At 37.3% G+C, this 15056-nt stretch overlaps 2 protein-coding genes across 2 annotated transcripts; both read right to left on the minus strand.

Annotated features, from left to right (window-relative positions):
- Positions 1–2093: 2093 nt before the first annotated feature.
- LOC108671640 (serine/threonine-protein kinase PAK 2) lies at positions 2094–5743 on the minus strand. The gene is made up of 4 exons (XM_018159209.2): positions 5620–5743; positions 5035–5196; positions 4143–4315; positions 2094–3568 (listed from the first exon to the last, which is right to left on the minus strand). The coding sequence occupies exons 1-4, from the start codon at positions 5741–5743 to the stop codon at positions 3479–3481; spliced, it is 549 nt and encodes a 182-aa protein (XP_018014698.2). The 3' UTR covers positions 2094–3478.
- A 631-nt stretch (positions 5744–6374) lies between these two features.
- LOC108671633 (serine/threonine-protein kinase Pak) lies at positions 6375–13348 on the minus strand. Its single transcript, XM_018159201.2, has 9 exons — positions 13338–13348; positions 12277–12352; positions 11442–11646; positions 10817–10964; positions 9580–9770; positions 8676–8752; positions 8239–8400; positions 7511–7703; positions 6375–6434 (listed from the first exon to the last, which is right to left on the minus strand). Exons 2-9 carry the CDS (start codon positions 12336–12338, stop codon positions 6375–6377), a joined length of 1098 nt encoding a protein of 365 aa, XP_018014690.1. The 5' UTR covers positions 12339–12352; positions 13338–13348.
- Between the last annotated feature and the right edge of the window lie 1708 nt (positions 13349–15056).

Consider the following 15056-nt stretch of genomic DNA (forward strand, 5'->3'; position numbering starts at 1 on the left):
ATGGACCTTAGGAATGCGTATGCTTCACGAGAGATATTTTCAAGCGACACTGAATTGTTACTAAGACGATCGTTTGCGGTAGTACAAGAGCTAACGCTCCAGGGCTTGCTTGACTCCACACGAGCCTGAATTGAAGTGTGAAGTGTCTGGGATATTTTTATATAAATAATTGTGAGGGTGCGTGTTAAATAACACTTGCTTATTCTGAACGATTCTTCCTGAAAAATGTACAAGCATATGACCTAAGGTTTAGCCAGAGCTACCATCGTATTCAATGAAGTTCGTCTCATAATTAATGCTGATGTGCACAGGTGCATTAATCTTCTAAAATTATTGTCAATAACTATGACTCAAAATCTCAGAAATATATTTAGTTTTTCAAGCATCACAAATCTGAAAACTACCAATCTCGCTGAAGGTTGGCGGCATGTACGTATATGAGGCATGATTTCGTTACCCTACCGAGAAGGCCATATCCTTCTAAATTCTAAAATGATGGATCTAATTCAACAAATTTGTATTTATTCAAGTATAAATTCAAAATGAATTATTCATACACCAATGGAAAGAGAAAGATTCAATGTTTTTTTACATACTTACAAATGTCCAACATTGTGCTACACGGCAAACGTCTAAACGGTAGCCAAACTCGTCCCACACACGAGAAAATATATCTTCTGTTACTGAGTGCACCGTAGCAGTGATACGGTTCTTCAGATCTATCAGAGTTTCTGGTAGAGGCGGGACGTAAACAGAGTTGCTGGTAGAGGCAGGACGTAAACAGAGTTGCTGGTAGAGGCGGGACGTAAACAGAGTTGCTGGTAGAGGCGAACGTAAACAGAGTTGCAGGTAGAGGCGGAACGTAAGCACAGTTGCAGGTAGAGGCGGAACGTAAACAGAGTTGCAGGTAGAGGCGGAACGTAAACAGAGTTGCAGGTAGAGGCGGAACGTAAACAGAGTTGCAGGTAGAGGCGGAACGTAAACAGAGTTGCTGGTAGAGGCGGTACGTAAACAGAGTTGCAGGTAGAGGCGGAACGTAAACAGAGTTGCTGGTAGAGGCGGTACGTAAACAGAGTTGCAGGTAGAAGTGGGACGCAAAACGAAATGAATTCTAACTGCCACGGAGTATATATACGTGGTTATTTATTTGTTCGGAATGTTGTCTTGCTGAATATCTGGAGTTACGGGCTATAGTTACCTCCGTTCCTTACATGGACAATACTTCGGAGCTTATTACAGAGCGAGTTAGAAAATATTTACTTGTTTAAATAAGTCTGTTAAAGACCTTTTTATGGGCTTAGGCAAGCCTAATGCCTTGTCGACCGTGAAGCAAAATTTCTTGAAAAAAAAATTGTAATCGTTCCTCAAATTGACAGTAATTGAACGTCCGTTTGGCTGATAAAATTAATAAAAGTTTAAAAATTACTTTTTAAAGACAACACTTCTGAAGAACGCGGTGTCTCCAATGTTAATGATGTATAATAAATTTCTCATTTTATTTTCGAAGAATAAAAAATTAATTTTTCAATTTTTTTTAATATATAAAATTTTTTAATTATTTATTCTGTCAATTGATTCATGCATTGCCTCCGTCTTCACACAAGTTTGCAAAATTTTAGATCAATTGGACAGGTAAAAAAAGTGTGTCAAATATCAATTATAAGATTTGTAGCTGACAAAAATATATTTTTTATTTTTTAATATTGGAGAAAAAAAATTATTCCTAAAATTATTTATTTTGTCATTTGATTCATGCATTGTCTCCAACTTTACGCAAGTGTGCAAAATTTCAGATCGATTGCATAAGTAGAAGTATATTAAATTTCGATTACAAGATTTGTAGCAGACAGACAAACAAGAAGTGAAGTTAAAGAAAAGTGTTGTAATAACGTAGAGCATCTCTAAATTGATTCTGATATTTGCTTTGAATATTTTTGGAGATTGAAGAAATAATTTACTGTGCATTTTTAACTGATGAATTTGTGTAAATGTGAATCAAGATTGGGTAAACGCTGGAGTGCGGTATCTATTATACTACAGAGAACCTTACCAAATTAAGCTTATTTGAATTGGATTAAAATCAACAATGGTCATGTTAGTCAGGAATTTAATTTAAACTCGTAACTAATATATTTATTTGTTAATCATATCTATCTTATAGTTATTCACTCCTAAGATTTGATGAAAATTTCAGTCGTGTTTCTTAAATCTTACCCACTGAAATTCCATCAAAATGTTAAGTGATAAGCAAAATGTTGGTGAATGGGAGAAAACAATTTGACATTTTCAATGACTCGGTAAGTTGTATTCTATTACATTTTCAAATTTTCTTCCCTCTACGTCATACGAATAGTTGATAATCTACCGATCACGAATTTCTTATAATAAATTGCTATGATTATACTCGTAATTTAAATCAAACAATGTTACCAAATGCATTCACTCATATTTCGACCGTCACTTAAGTGTCGGATACATCATGCGGCCAAAAATCTAAAAAATTTGATCATTTCTGGAAATTCAATGAATCTTTTATTATTAATGCGGTCAGGAAAATACTGCAACTATCATGTAAAGTCGCTCGTCTGCTGTCATGTTAAGTCGCTCGTCTGCTGTCATGTAAAGTCGCTCGTCTGCTGTCATGTAAAGTCGCTCGTCTGCTATTATGTAAAGTCGCTCGTCTGCTGTCATGTTAAGTCGCTTGTCTGCTGTCTTCACGTGTATGCTTCACAACGAATCTCACTTGTGCACGCGTTTCAATGTCCTGAATTGTATGAAATAAATGCGCTTAAATTACATTGGAAACTCTTCATTACAAGGCGGCTGATTATTGTCAAGATTGGAAACGTTTAAGAATTTCCCTCCAATTATAGATGAGAAAGTTTTGTGCCCTGAAAATAACATAACTTTTTACTCACTCGTTCAGAGTAGACTAAAACATTTCTGATCCATCCTCTCTAAACCGGCAGAATAAAAAATCTTGAAGAATTATTAATTTGATACATAATCTATATTATATCTTTAACGTTCATGGACAAGAAATCCGACAACTATTCGAGTCCACCCATTAACTGAATAATATATATTTATTTCACGCAAGTCTGCTTGTGATCTTACACGAGGTTCAATGTATCCGAGAGAATACAATATTTTGAGCTTAATTTTGTAAATAACTTGTATCAATATGCTTATAAACGGACAGTTTTTTTCATTAGCAATCAATAACAATCTGTAGCGAATTATTTAATAAATTAAAATCTCATTTGATAATAAGAATTCGAGCGTCAGCATGCAATGAAAATTAAATTTATTTAATATTTCTGTTCCAAATATAAAATATTATAGATTTTAAATTGTGAAGGTGTTATTATCATAAACAATTTATGAAAAAATCATCTGTATCGGCGATGGTTGTTATTGATAAATCAATAGTTAATGAATTAATGTAAAGAATTTAATTGAAAGTCTGTCCGTAAATTTAATCGGACAATCGTTTTGTCGCCTGCTTCGTCTCCTCCACGAGCCGTTGGAGGTCGACCAGAGGCCGGGCCTTGTTCAAAAATGGGTGCTGTAAAATAAACAAAATTAATCATTACTAAGATTAAATAATTAACAATAATTAAGAGTATTACACATATATATCTCTTCGTAAAATGAAACTTGGAATTGAAAAAACGTTCGTCAACGCCAGGTATCTGGAGTCACAAACAGTAGATATAAAGTTAACCTGTTCGGATTTATCATCACCAGACATATATAGTTTAACATATTTTGGAGCTACCATTAGTAGACTAAAGGGTAAACTATTTTGTAACTCATTCTTATAATTGTCGTCTTTGTTATCCTGATTTGGAGCCTAGATATTCTACGCCTATTCACGAGAGAAGGTCTAGTGATTAGAGTTACTGTGAAGCTTATAATTATAACATATATAATTATAACCCTATCAAAATTTAGAGTCGTCCCAGCTTCTGGTACCCCAAATCAGAAGCTGGGGCGACTCTAAATTTTGTTAGGGAATTGTTATAGCGAAATTATAATATATATAAATATAATTATTATTGCAAAATTATAATAAATATAATAATAATTGATATAGCGAATTATATAATTATAATTATATATTAAACAATTAATGATACCTGTATCATGACGGCGGCAGAGGCACGCTTTGTTTTCTCGACCTCGAGGCAGCGGTCGAGGAAGTCCCGGAACTCGGGGGAGAGCTTGTCGTGGTTCTTGATGGGGGGCTTGCCTCTGGTCACGATGAGGTACAGGGCGCGCACCTGGTCCTCGTGCAGGTAGGGCGGCTCCCCTGCAGGATAAGTGAGTCATTGGTGAGGCAGGAGTGAGTCAATAGTGAGGTAGGTGAGTCAGGAGTGAGTTAGGTGAGTCAGGAGTGAGTTGGGTGAGTCAGGAGTGAGTTGGGTGAGTCAGGAGTGAGTTGGGTGAGTCAGGAGTGAGTTAGGTGAGTTAGGAGTGAGTTGGGTGAGTCAGGAGTGAGTTAGGTGAGTCAGGAGTGAGTTAGGTGAGTCAGGAGTGAGTTAGGTGAGTCAGGAGTTAGTTAGGTGAGTCAGGAGTGAGTTAGGTGAGTCATGACTAGCCTTCTGTAGCGCGCCTGGTCCTCGTGCATGCAGGTAGGGGGGATTTCATTTGTTCTATTAACATAATGGCTGCATATGGCACAATAAAAACTGCTCACCTTATATCTTTGCATGCCGTCTATCCCTATTAATGTATATTCATTTGCTCTATTACCTAAATAACATAATAAACACTGATCCCCTTAACCCTCTACTGCCTGACAGGAGTAACCGGAGCAATATTGTCACAAGCCTACTTCCCAAAAAGGATACGTTCTAGTGAGCGTAAAATGACTTGCACTGATGGTTGCCGCCACGTACGACAACTTTAAACTGTTCTCTGTTGCGTACAAACGTCCTCCAGTTGCTGCACTCAATAGTTTACGTATAATTTAAGTTGAAAGTTATGTTCCCGGAGAGTGATATACGGCGGTAAAGGCTTAGGTCATACCGTCTTTCATCTCGAGCGCCATGATGCCCAGGGACCAAATGTCCACCTCAGGACCGTAGTCCTTGCGGCCGATGAGCTCGGGCGCCATCCAGTATGGCGTGCCGACCATCGTCTGGCGCTGCGACTTCTCCGGCGTCAGTTGCGCGCAGAACCCGAAGTCCGCTGATCAAATTTAACCATTTATGAGTTGATTATGAATTGAATTTCATATTAATGTAATTACACTGTAATTTGATTCACTATTGCCGCTCACTAACTCATCGGATGGGTACTGTCTATCGCACCTCGTGAATTTTTCGTATCGCCCCTCACTGCCACCCCTCACTACCGCCCCTCACTACCACCCCTCACTACTGCCCCTCACTACCACCCCTCACTACCACCCCTCACTACCACCCCTCACTACCACCCCTCACTACCACCCCTCACTACCACCCCTCACTACCACCCCTCACTACCACCCCTCACTACCACCCCTCACTACCACCCCTCACTACCACCCCTCACTACCACCCCTCACTACCACCCCTCACTACCGCCCCTCACTACCGCCCCTCACTACCGCCCCTCACTACCGCCCCTCACTCATTTTGATCTCTCCGTTCTGGCCGACCAGGACGTTGTCGCTCTTGATGTCTCGGTGGATGATGTTGCGCTCATGCAGGAACACCAGCGCCTGCAACATCTCCCTGCGCACCAATCCAAACATCCAGTCTAGTTTACATGCAAATCTAAGTTATTTTGATGAAGACAAATATATTAATGCAAATCTCAGTTTTTTATAAAAAGGAATATATTAAGAAAAATCTTGTAGCTTAATTATTTGAACGAGCCACGTAACGAAATAATTAAAAAAAAAGTCAAGTAACGTAGTCAATCAAAAAAGTCATGTAAAGAAATCATTAAAAAAAGTCGTGTAACGTAGTTATTTAACAAACTCGTGTTACGTAGTCATTTACAAAAGTCTTTTAACGTGGTCATTCAAAAATTGGTGTTAAAGCCAATAAAATAAAGTCATATGTATAACTACTTCTTAGCGATAGATATCTTAATTAAAAAATTTTATTTTTCGTTAGCTAATGAAGTGAAGATTCCCCAATATTGGAGATTTCTGATACTTTATATATAAATTCGTTGGAATTATAAGCAAATGATCTCAATTTATCTATTTGAAGAGTTGACGTAAATCTATCATGGATTTCTCGTGCTTCCGTTGTAAAAATAGATTTTTAGTTTAATTTAATTTGACACGACGTGATGATAACCTTCATCGTGTAATTGACGAAAACAATGATGCATAGAAGTTTGTATGGGAACAATATCAACGTTCGTGAGTAGGTTTATGTTGATGGCTGAACCAGTGATGATGAAATGTTGTCCTGATGACATCCATAGAAGAACTGAATAAAAAAGAGAATAAGAACTAGAAAAAAGGAAGAACGAATAAAAAATAAATAAGATGTGTCCGTTCAACGTCAATAAAAATTATTGGAAAATAGTTTAGTTTATTGGAATATAGTTTAGCTTATTGGAAAATAGTTTATTGGAATATAGTGGAATAGAATGAACCGATATTTTAATTTAAGACCCTCATGTACATGTTGTATGGATTTTCTCAGTTAGTTTGGGCTCCAGGCAAGACTACATAGAAATTTTTACGTAGGAACGTCCAAGCAACGTCTCTAGGATTTTTCATAAAACTTTAAGAAAAATTGTGGGGTCATATTGTTCAAATAGTGACACACTCTCTTCCCCACTGCACTAGAATAGAGGGGTTATAATACTGATAGGTTCTTCCGCCGAGCAAAACTAGGTGTGGCTGTACCACACAAGAACAAAATGTGCATCGATGTTTTGATATATAGTTTCACTTATTTCTCTGACTTTAGCGGTTGCCTGACACTCGTGTAGAAATTTATTATACTTTGTCTGAGTGACGATGCACATTTGACCTCATGTGGGTCAATTTGACTCACATTGGCCCATAAAAAGGGCGTATTAGTGCTGCGCGCAGCAAGTGTGACATTATTTGGACGATATGTTCCATACATTTTTCTGAATGGCGCATAAACCCACAGTTAAGTGACGTACTCAACGATGTACGAGCCGATGAGGACATTCCCTTATTAAAGCACATAAGGACCTAATAATGAAATATAATAATAGCGGTTTCAGTGTTCAGAAAACCGTAGGCCTGTCGCCGATTCTTAACACCGCAGAACATTCTCAGCTTGTTGCGGTCTCGAACTCGCAACTCGCTGCTTAAATTTTTTTTGCTCAACAGCCCGGCCTCCTCGCCGATTCTGACCAGAAACTGGCGCACAGAGCTGGGATCGAACCCGCACCTCTCTTCTCCAATCTTGCTACTCTGAACTGTAACCACTGGGCCACCTTGCATCATAAGGACATAAGGTGCATCGCTATATTGACAAAGTCCCACTCATTTCTCTGGATGTAGCTAATGCCACTTACATACCCAGAGCGACGTAGCATTATCGACGAGGTAGGAGCCGATGTAGTTGACGATGTTAGGGTGACGTGTTCTCTTCATGACGTTTATCTCTGTAAGGATGAGTTCAGGTCGCGGCTGGGCATCAATTATCATCATCTTAATGGCCACCGTCTCGCCTGTCGAGCGATCTGTTGCTAGGTGCACCTGGCCTGATGCTCTGCGCGATTTTTTTACATAAAAAATTACTTTTTTAATTAATTTAAATAAATAAAAATGAATTTATGTTATCATTATACTATTATCATATAACTCACTCAGAGAAATGAGTGACATTTATCCAAATAGCGATGCACTTCAAGCACTTGTGGGGATCATTCTGATTCAGTTTGGCAAAGTGAAAAAGCGTATCACTGCTACGTGCAGAAAGTTTGTCAGCATTTGGCAAAATGTCTCTTTTTTTTTAATTTGCATATATAGCAAGGTCACCAAGAATTTAAAAGCAAAAAAAAAACTCAAATTCAAGATATGATGAGCGCGTTTGAAAAATCTTAAAGTTACGTTAAAAAGTAAATCTGTGCATAAAAAAACTTCTTTCATGAACTCGAAGAGTTCACCGCGAAACTCACGTGGTAGGATTGCTGAAACTGAAAATTTCACGTGGCTAGTACTGAAAATTTCTGGAAAAGATAAAATATCGAAGGTCAAAGCTAGAGTTAGAACAAAATTAAAGCACAAATCACTACAAATGTTACCCCTGTCCGATCTGCTGCCTTAGATCGTATTTCTTCTTTGGGTCTCCGAAGTCGACAACTGTACGTAGTTTGTTCATCACCTCTTGCTTGTCGATCTTCTTAGTCGCGTTACCGCCGGGCTTCGGCGCCGGCGCGGGGCCGACTTTCGGGCTTCCGTCGGTCCTGGAAAATGGGTTCATCAGTTTCAGTGGTGGTAAAATTGAGTGAGAGGGTAATATTTTTATTTGATAGCAGTATGAATGGCATTTCATGGGATAGCATAATATACATGACTTCAATCTTTCTGGTAAATCTATATGTACTCGCCACTGATCAATAATCAACCTCTGATCAATAATTCTCGCCACTGATCAATATTCTGCTATTGATCGATTATTTGTTAACAATTGATACAGAGGTCCCTTGTTGGTTCACATGTCCCGTGTTGGATCACTTACTGGTTCTCGACTGGACGCGTGTAAACTGACATGGTCCTCTCAGGTCTCGCAGGAATCGCTGGTGCATCTGCCTCGTCCTGAACAATTGAGTAATACAATTAAACACAAAATACGTACCTATTTCATTAGTCTGTTACCTATGTCATTAGTCAGCTTAAATTGCAAGTTTACCGAGAATTTATTAGCCAATAAACGCTTCACCAAATCTTCAAAAACATTGTGGAGACTACAGCTCCATTATTATTGTTGAACTGATGATGAACTGTTCTCTGAACGTTTTCAATGACGATATGATGAATTTGCTTGGCGTTCTCATATGAACGCCTTGGAGTTCTCATATCATGGATAATTCATGAGTGTGGGCCGAGGTATAAATGACATAGATCATTGGTTTTTTATTGAGTCTGCAGTTCATATCCTAAATAATTCATGAATATGAACATGGAGATATTCCATGGATACGTCGTCTCATATACTTTACTCGACAATTTAAGTGGATCTTAGATTACTAATGCCTCCAAACATTTTCGGTGAAACATCAATTTAGATCAAAGATAATTCATATGTACATCAATTTAAAGATCATCGTCAGCACAGTTTAGATCTTAGATGATTAATATTCGTATATTAAAATGTTTTTATTAGGTGGCGTCAAATGCTTGCATAGTCTGTTTATCGTATATCATAAATGCCTAGCATATATCGTAACAGTTTCAGTGAATCGACAGTTTAGATCTTAAATAAATAATTTATGAACATGAGCACTGAAATGCTTTGTATAGATTATCTCACGCACATCGCGTTGGAAGGTAGACACCTCCCTAGACTTAGTATAGATTATCTCACGCACATCGCGTTGGAAGGTAGACACCTCCCTAGACTTAGTATAGATTATCTCACGCACATCGCGTTGGAAGGTGGACACCTCCCTAGACTCTCTGATGTCACACAAGCCCCCACGCGGCGAAGCGTAGTCTTCAAAGGAGTCGGTGGGTTCTTTTCTGGACAATTTCGTGGGTAATGGAGGTGGCAGCTCCATGGAGCCATAGACATCGTCAACAGGCCTTGGAGGTCCGTCTGGCAAGTCATCGTAATCTGCACAAGATAAATAGATATGTTAGAGGATTAACAATAGATAATAGTAAGCTTAAGAATAATGAATAATAAACAAGATTATCAATAGATAATCGTGGGTGCTTGAGATAAATGGATATGTTAGCGGATTACAAATAGATAATAGTGAGCTTAAGAATAATGAATAATTTAGAAGATTATCAATAAATAATCGTGGGAGCTTGAGGTAAATGAATATGTTAGAGGATTAACAATAAACAATAGGTGGAGCTTAAGATTAATGAATATGTTAGAAGATTGTCAATAGATAATCGTGGGAGCTTCAACCCGACTGGTTGAACATGTATATGACATTCACATTTGACGAAGAAGCGACGTCCTTTGTAATACAAGGTGAGTCAGAGACATTTTTAATGCAATTTTTGCACGAAAAAATTACATTTTCAAACAAATACTATCTTCGCAAGTTTGCGTACACTTTATTCTTATAACGTAGTTAAAGCTACAATTATTTTTATCATGAACCCACAAATTGTTGACCTTTGACCTCGTAAAACAATTATTATACGTAATCTATTTAATTTGGTCCGTTTTGTGGAAGCAACTAACTTTAAAATTATCCATTATTATTCATTTACTGTCACTTTACTTCTTTTGTCGTTTCAAATCACCCTTTTTAGCTCATTTTCGCATTTATGGAAAAATGCCCTATTGTGCTCGCCATGTCTGTCCGTCTGTCCGTCCGTGACCTCAAGTTTTCGTCGGCGAGAAAATGCGCTCTCTGGCACTCACTGCAGTGAGTACTGAGTTATATTTTTTTACTATTTTGTCCCTCTGGTTATAAAACTGAGTAGATATTGTCCAAATAACGATGCACTTTTGCCCATGTATATGGGTCATCCTGACGCATATGGCCCGACAAAAGGGCGTATCAGAGGCTATACGTTCGCTCCCTGCCCGTACTTTGGGTTATTAAAGTGTGTCCCTATTTCAACATAATTGCCCATTCATTTTTCTGACTGCACAGTATTTGTATTTCCCGCTGCATTTGGCAGCCGGACTCTCACCTCCTTCCTCGACGCCAGTGATGAACTTCTCGGTTTTTTCTTCAAAGACAACTTGCAGGGCAGTGACTACAGCGTCGGGGTTCTTGCTTTGCTCCTCCTCGGAAATATTCGCCAGGTCTAGCCGCTGTTGCCATTCCTTCGGTAGGCCCTGAATGACGGAAAATTGAATGAATGTTTAAATATATACATAGAACGCGGGGGGTTGTTATATAGACGTGTATGATTCTTCAGCGTGTGTGGTTCTTACAGACGTATTCTAATCTTAAACGTATATGCATGTGGTTCTTCAACCTGTATTATTTTTACAGGTGTGCATGATTCTTCAACAAGTTTGTTTCTATAACTTATATGGTTCTTATAGGTGTGAATAGTTCTTCACCGAGTTTGTTTCTATAACTTATATGATTCTTATAGGAGTGTATAGTTCTTCAACGAGTTTGGTTCTACAACGTGTATGGTGTCAACCCATAAATCATACTGTAGCACCTACAATCTCAACGCGAAATTCAACTCACTGTTTGTGGACAATTTCAGTACAAATCTTGAGGCATTTATGATCGTAACGCGAAATTCAACTCGCATATAATTTGAGGACAGTTTCAATGCACAAATAATGTCTACTCACATACAATTTGCCTGTGATGGGATCGTTGACAACGTGCACGACATGTTTCACGTTCGTAGGCGTGGATATTTTCTTCACCGACTTGAAGGAAGATTTTCGTCCCAGTATGTCCTTAGCTTTCTTCTTTCGCTGCGTCTGGGGAGTTGTGGGGAGCGGCTTGTCAAAAGATAGGGAATTTTCACGCGAGACCGACTCGTGCGTGTCCCTGCATCGACGATAAAATTAATGGATTTAGCAATAAATCTGAATAATTTATAAATATGTGATATATTATTAATACACGTTACTCCGTCTGATTGCAATATACCAACCAAGCAGCTGTGAAGGGAACCTTTGAGTTTGGTTATACGTTTTCTAGCGCTGTCCAGTACTTCTATTTTGAGAATTTCATGGTCAGGACTATCATTCAATAAAAAATTGAATTATCTTGGATTAGTTATGATAATCGCTAATGATGAATCTTATGATAATATCCTCATATTATTTAATTAACATGTCGGATCTCAGAGATACAATTTAGTTTGGACATGGTTGCTCGAAATCCAACCTTGTCCGACACGCACGTAAAATTATTGTAGAAATACGAGTAATTGAGACAATTTCTGCACTCAGAAAATTGAATGAGTCATATTGTCCAAATATTGACCCACCCTCTTACCCGCAGCACGAGCAGAGAGTGAACATGGCACTGACTAAACTGGCACTTTTTAAACGACTAAACTGGGTCAGGATGACCCACACAAGTGCAGAAAGCACATAGCCATTCGAACAAACTCATGCTCATTTTTCTGTGTGTCGAAACTACCACAATCAGCGTACTTATAAATAAACTTACGCAATCGATGCGCGACGCTCAGGAGGCTGTGGCCCTGAGTTACTGTCCTCTGAATCAGGCATCTTCTTGAGTCGTGCTGAATGTGATGGATTCATTGTAACGCGAGAAAAAATAAAGTTAATCGGGTGATTGATTATACTATTATTAGTATTTATCTTGAGTCGTGCTGAATGTGATTAATTCATTGTAACGCGAGAAAAAAATAAAGTTAATCGGGTGATTAATTATACTATTATTAGTATTTACCTCCTTTTAGTAACTAGTAATATAATTTAATATTCATTAGCTGTTACTGTGCGCACAAAAAAGTTTGTCATGATCTCAAATTGTAGTTAATGATCTAAATTTAAATTTTAAGTTAAAAATTATCACGATTTTGGTCCCGTCTCTGTGATACCAAATGAAAGTCATCGATTCGTCACTCCAGTTTGATTTTAGACTTTGTTGGGTATCTTTGCCATTGAATCGAAGCATGATTTAATTATTGGTAACATGAATGGGTAAATGAAATGTGCACATGCTAAGAAATAGTTTTACTGTCTCCTCAAACATCTGTATCAACGTGAATATAATTTGTAAACAATTTAAAAGCAGTGATGAATCAGCGACAGGCCACATCAGGCCTATTTTTCTGCGCCGACATCACTCTGATGCGATATGATATGATATGGAAAATTAACTAATTTTTACCATTGCCGGAACTTCAAGCTATTTATTTTCGCTGAAAATGTTAATTTTAACGTATATGTTGTCACTTGTTATTTTCTATACATCATTGATTTTAACATCTGATAATTTATTTTAATTGCATTCTCAACCAATAAATTTGGTTGGTGGTTAAGCCAAATGATAGAAAATGCAATTGTTCGATAAATTTTTCTTCTGGCGGTTTCAAATGTCGAACATGAATTAGTCAGGAGAAAATAATGATGTTATTTAAAAATATAAGTTCGTCTAAAAGAGTTGGTATGGTTGAGTAAACTGCAGCTATACTTATAAAGAAAAGCAATACACCATTTGAAACTGCACACAAATTGTTTGACTATCTTCACGTGACTTACCTCTAATGTCTTCAGCTTGACACTGCTGTTGTGCGTCTTTAAACGTAAGGTACTAACTTATGATAAGATAAGAGATATCACATGAAGTTACTTTGACAATCGCGACTGTTTTTAAGATTTTTAAATGTAAACTATTCAAATATTACTTCCTATTATATTGAAAATTTATAATGATGATTTTAAAGTTATATCCTGCTCGCTGCATTAGTGAATACTATCGAAATTCGATTTGGTTCTCAAGTCAATTGCATGCATAAAACAAAAACTCCTATTAATAAGGACCTATACTGATTGTATGACAGAGCAGGTTCACAACCTAATATTTATGCTTTTTGGGATATTAGTAAAAGGAATTTATCTATGCACATGCATGAGTTCCAGAATATTAAACATGTTTATTGACAATTGAGATTTTTTGCCATGAATATAACAATTTTTCGAAATAAATCAGACAGTGAAGACTCGATAATGTCCGAAAAAATTCAAGTTTGAATATATAAATGATACAAATGATGATATTTGTCAGTAAATTATTTATAACTGGTCTTAATTCATGTGTATGTTATTAAAGCCAAGCATATGGAGTGCTTCCAACGTTCACTTTCACATTTCGACCGTTTCCTCGGAGGCGTGACGTCATTATTGTTGCCCATCCTGTTGATATAAGTCAGAGAGTAATTGAAGGATGCGCCTTCCGTTTGTACCATAACTACCATTCATTCATTAATGGAAGCAGTTGTGCTTCAAAATCTTGCATCTAAGAAGATGTAATTTTTATTGGAAGGCAATTCGTTATATGTGGTTTTGTAGTGTCTATAAATTAGAAGTGATTCGTCATAGCTGTCCAAAATAAATAAACTAGCCTAATACTGTTCCTTGAACATAAAATGAACTCTTTTATCAAAGTTCTGTCACTTCTGTGTCTTACAGTATGCAAATTTTGAGTGCTTTATCTCTACTCTAATTAGGGAGCAGGGCCCACAGGAGAGTAGGTAGGTTAACTGCAGTCTGCTGAGCAGCCTAGCAGCTACCAGCTAGCCTACTGCAGGGTGCATAGTGGCAAACCAGAGATTTTTTAGAATCAGTTCATTTTTAATTTCCTCATTTACTCAAGATTTAAACCTAATTTCTTATGTATGATAAAGCTGGTATCCATGATACTTTACTGGTCTATTTATAGGACTCAAAAATGAACTTGAGGGAGAGTCTAAAAAACTCTCTGCTTTGTCACTGTGGCAGGGTGGCAATCTAATTTTTTCCATACCTAAGTCTCATGTTTAGATTGTTCATAAAATAAAATTTAGCCTATGTTCACATTTTCTTTTTACTTTCCTGTGAGGCTCCTGCAGTTAAAATAATAGTCTGTTTACAAATAACAGTTCATAGCTTAATGTTTTCAATGTTTACCTTTTTATTTTATGAATATTTTATCACATCTTTTAATGTAAACACATTGGCTTGGCTCGCAGGATGGAATTCTAATTTTTAGGGTTCATATATTAAATTTCGATCCACCTGTGGTCTAATTTCGATCCAACAATTAAAATTGAAATAAAGATTAAAGAGGCAGGAAAAAGGAGACCTTAAACTTGTTAAAGCGGTTCGATCTTGACGACTTAAATGGCTTGCATAGTGGCAAAGCAGAGAGTTTTTTAGACTCTCCCTCAAGTTCATTTTTTGAGTCCTATAAGTAGACAAGTAAAGTATCATGGATACCAG

This window comes from Hyalella azteca, unplaced genomic scaffold (assembly GCF_000764305.2).
Source record: "Hyalella azteca isolate HAZT.00-mixed unplaced genomic scaffold, Hazt_2.0.2 contig6947, whole genome shotgun sequence".
NCBI classification, from domain to species: domain Eukaryota; kingdom Metazoa; phylum Arthropoda; class Malacostraca; order Amphipoda; family Hyalellidae; genus Hyalella; species Hyalella azteca.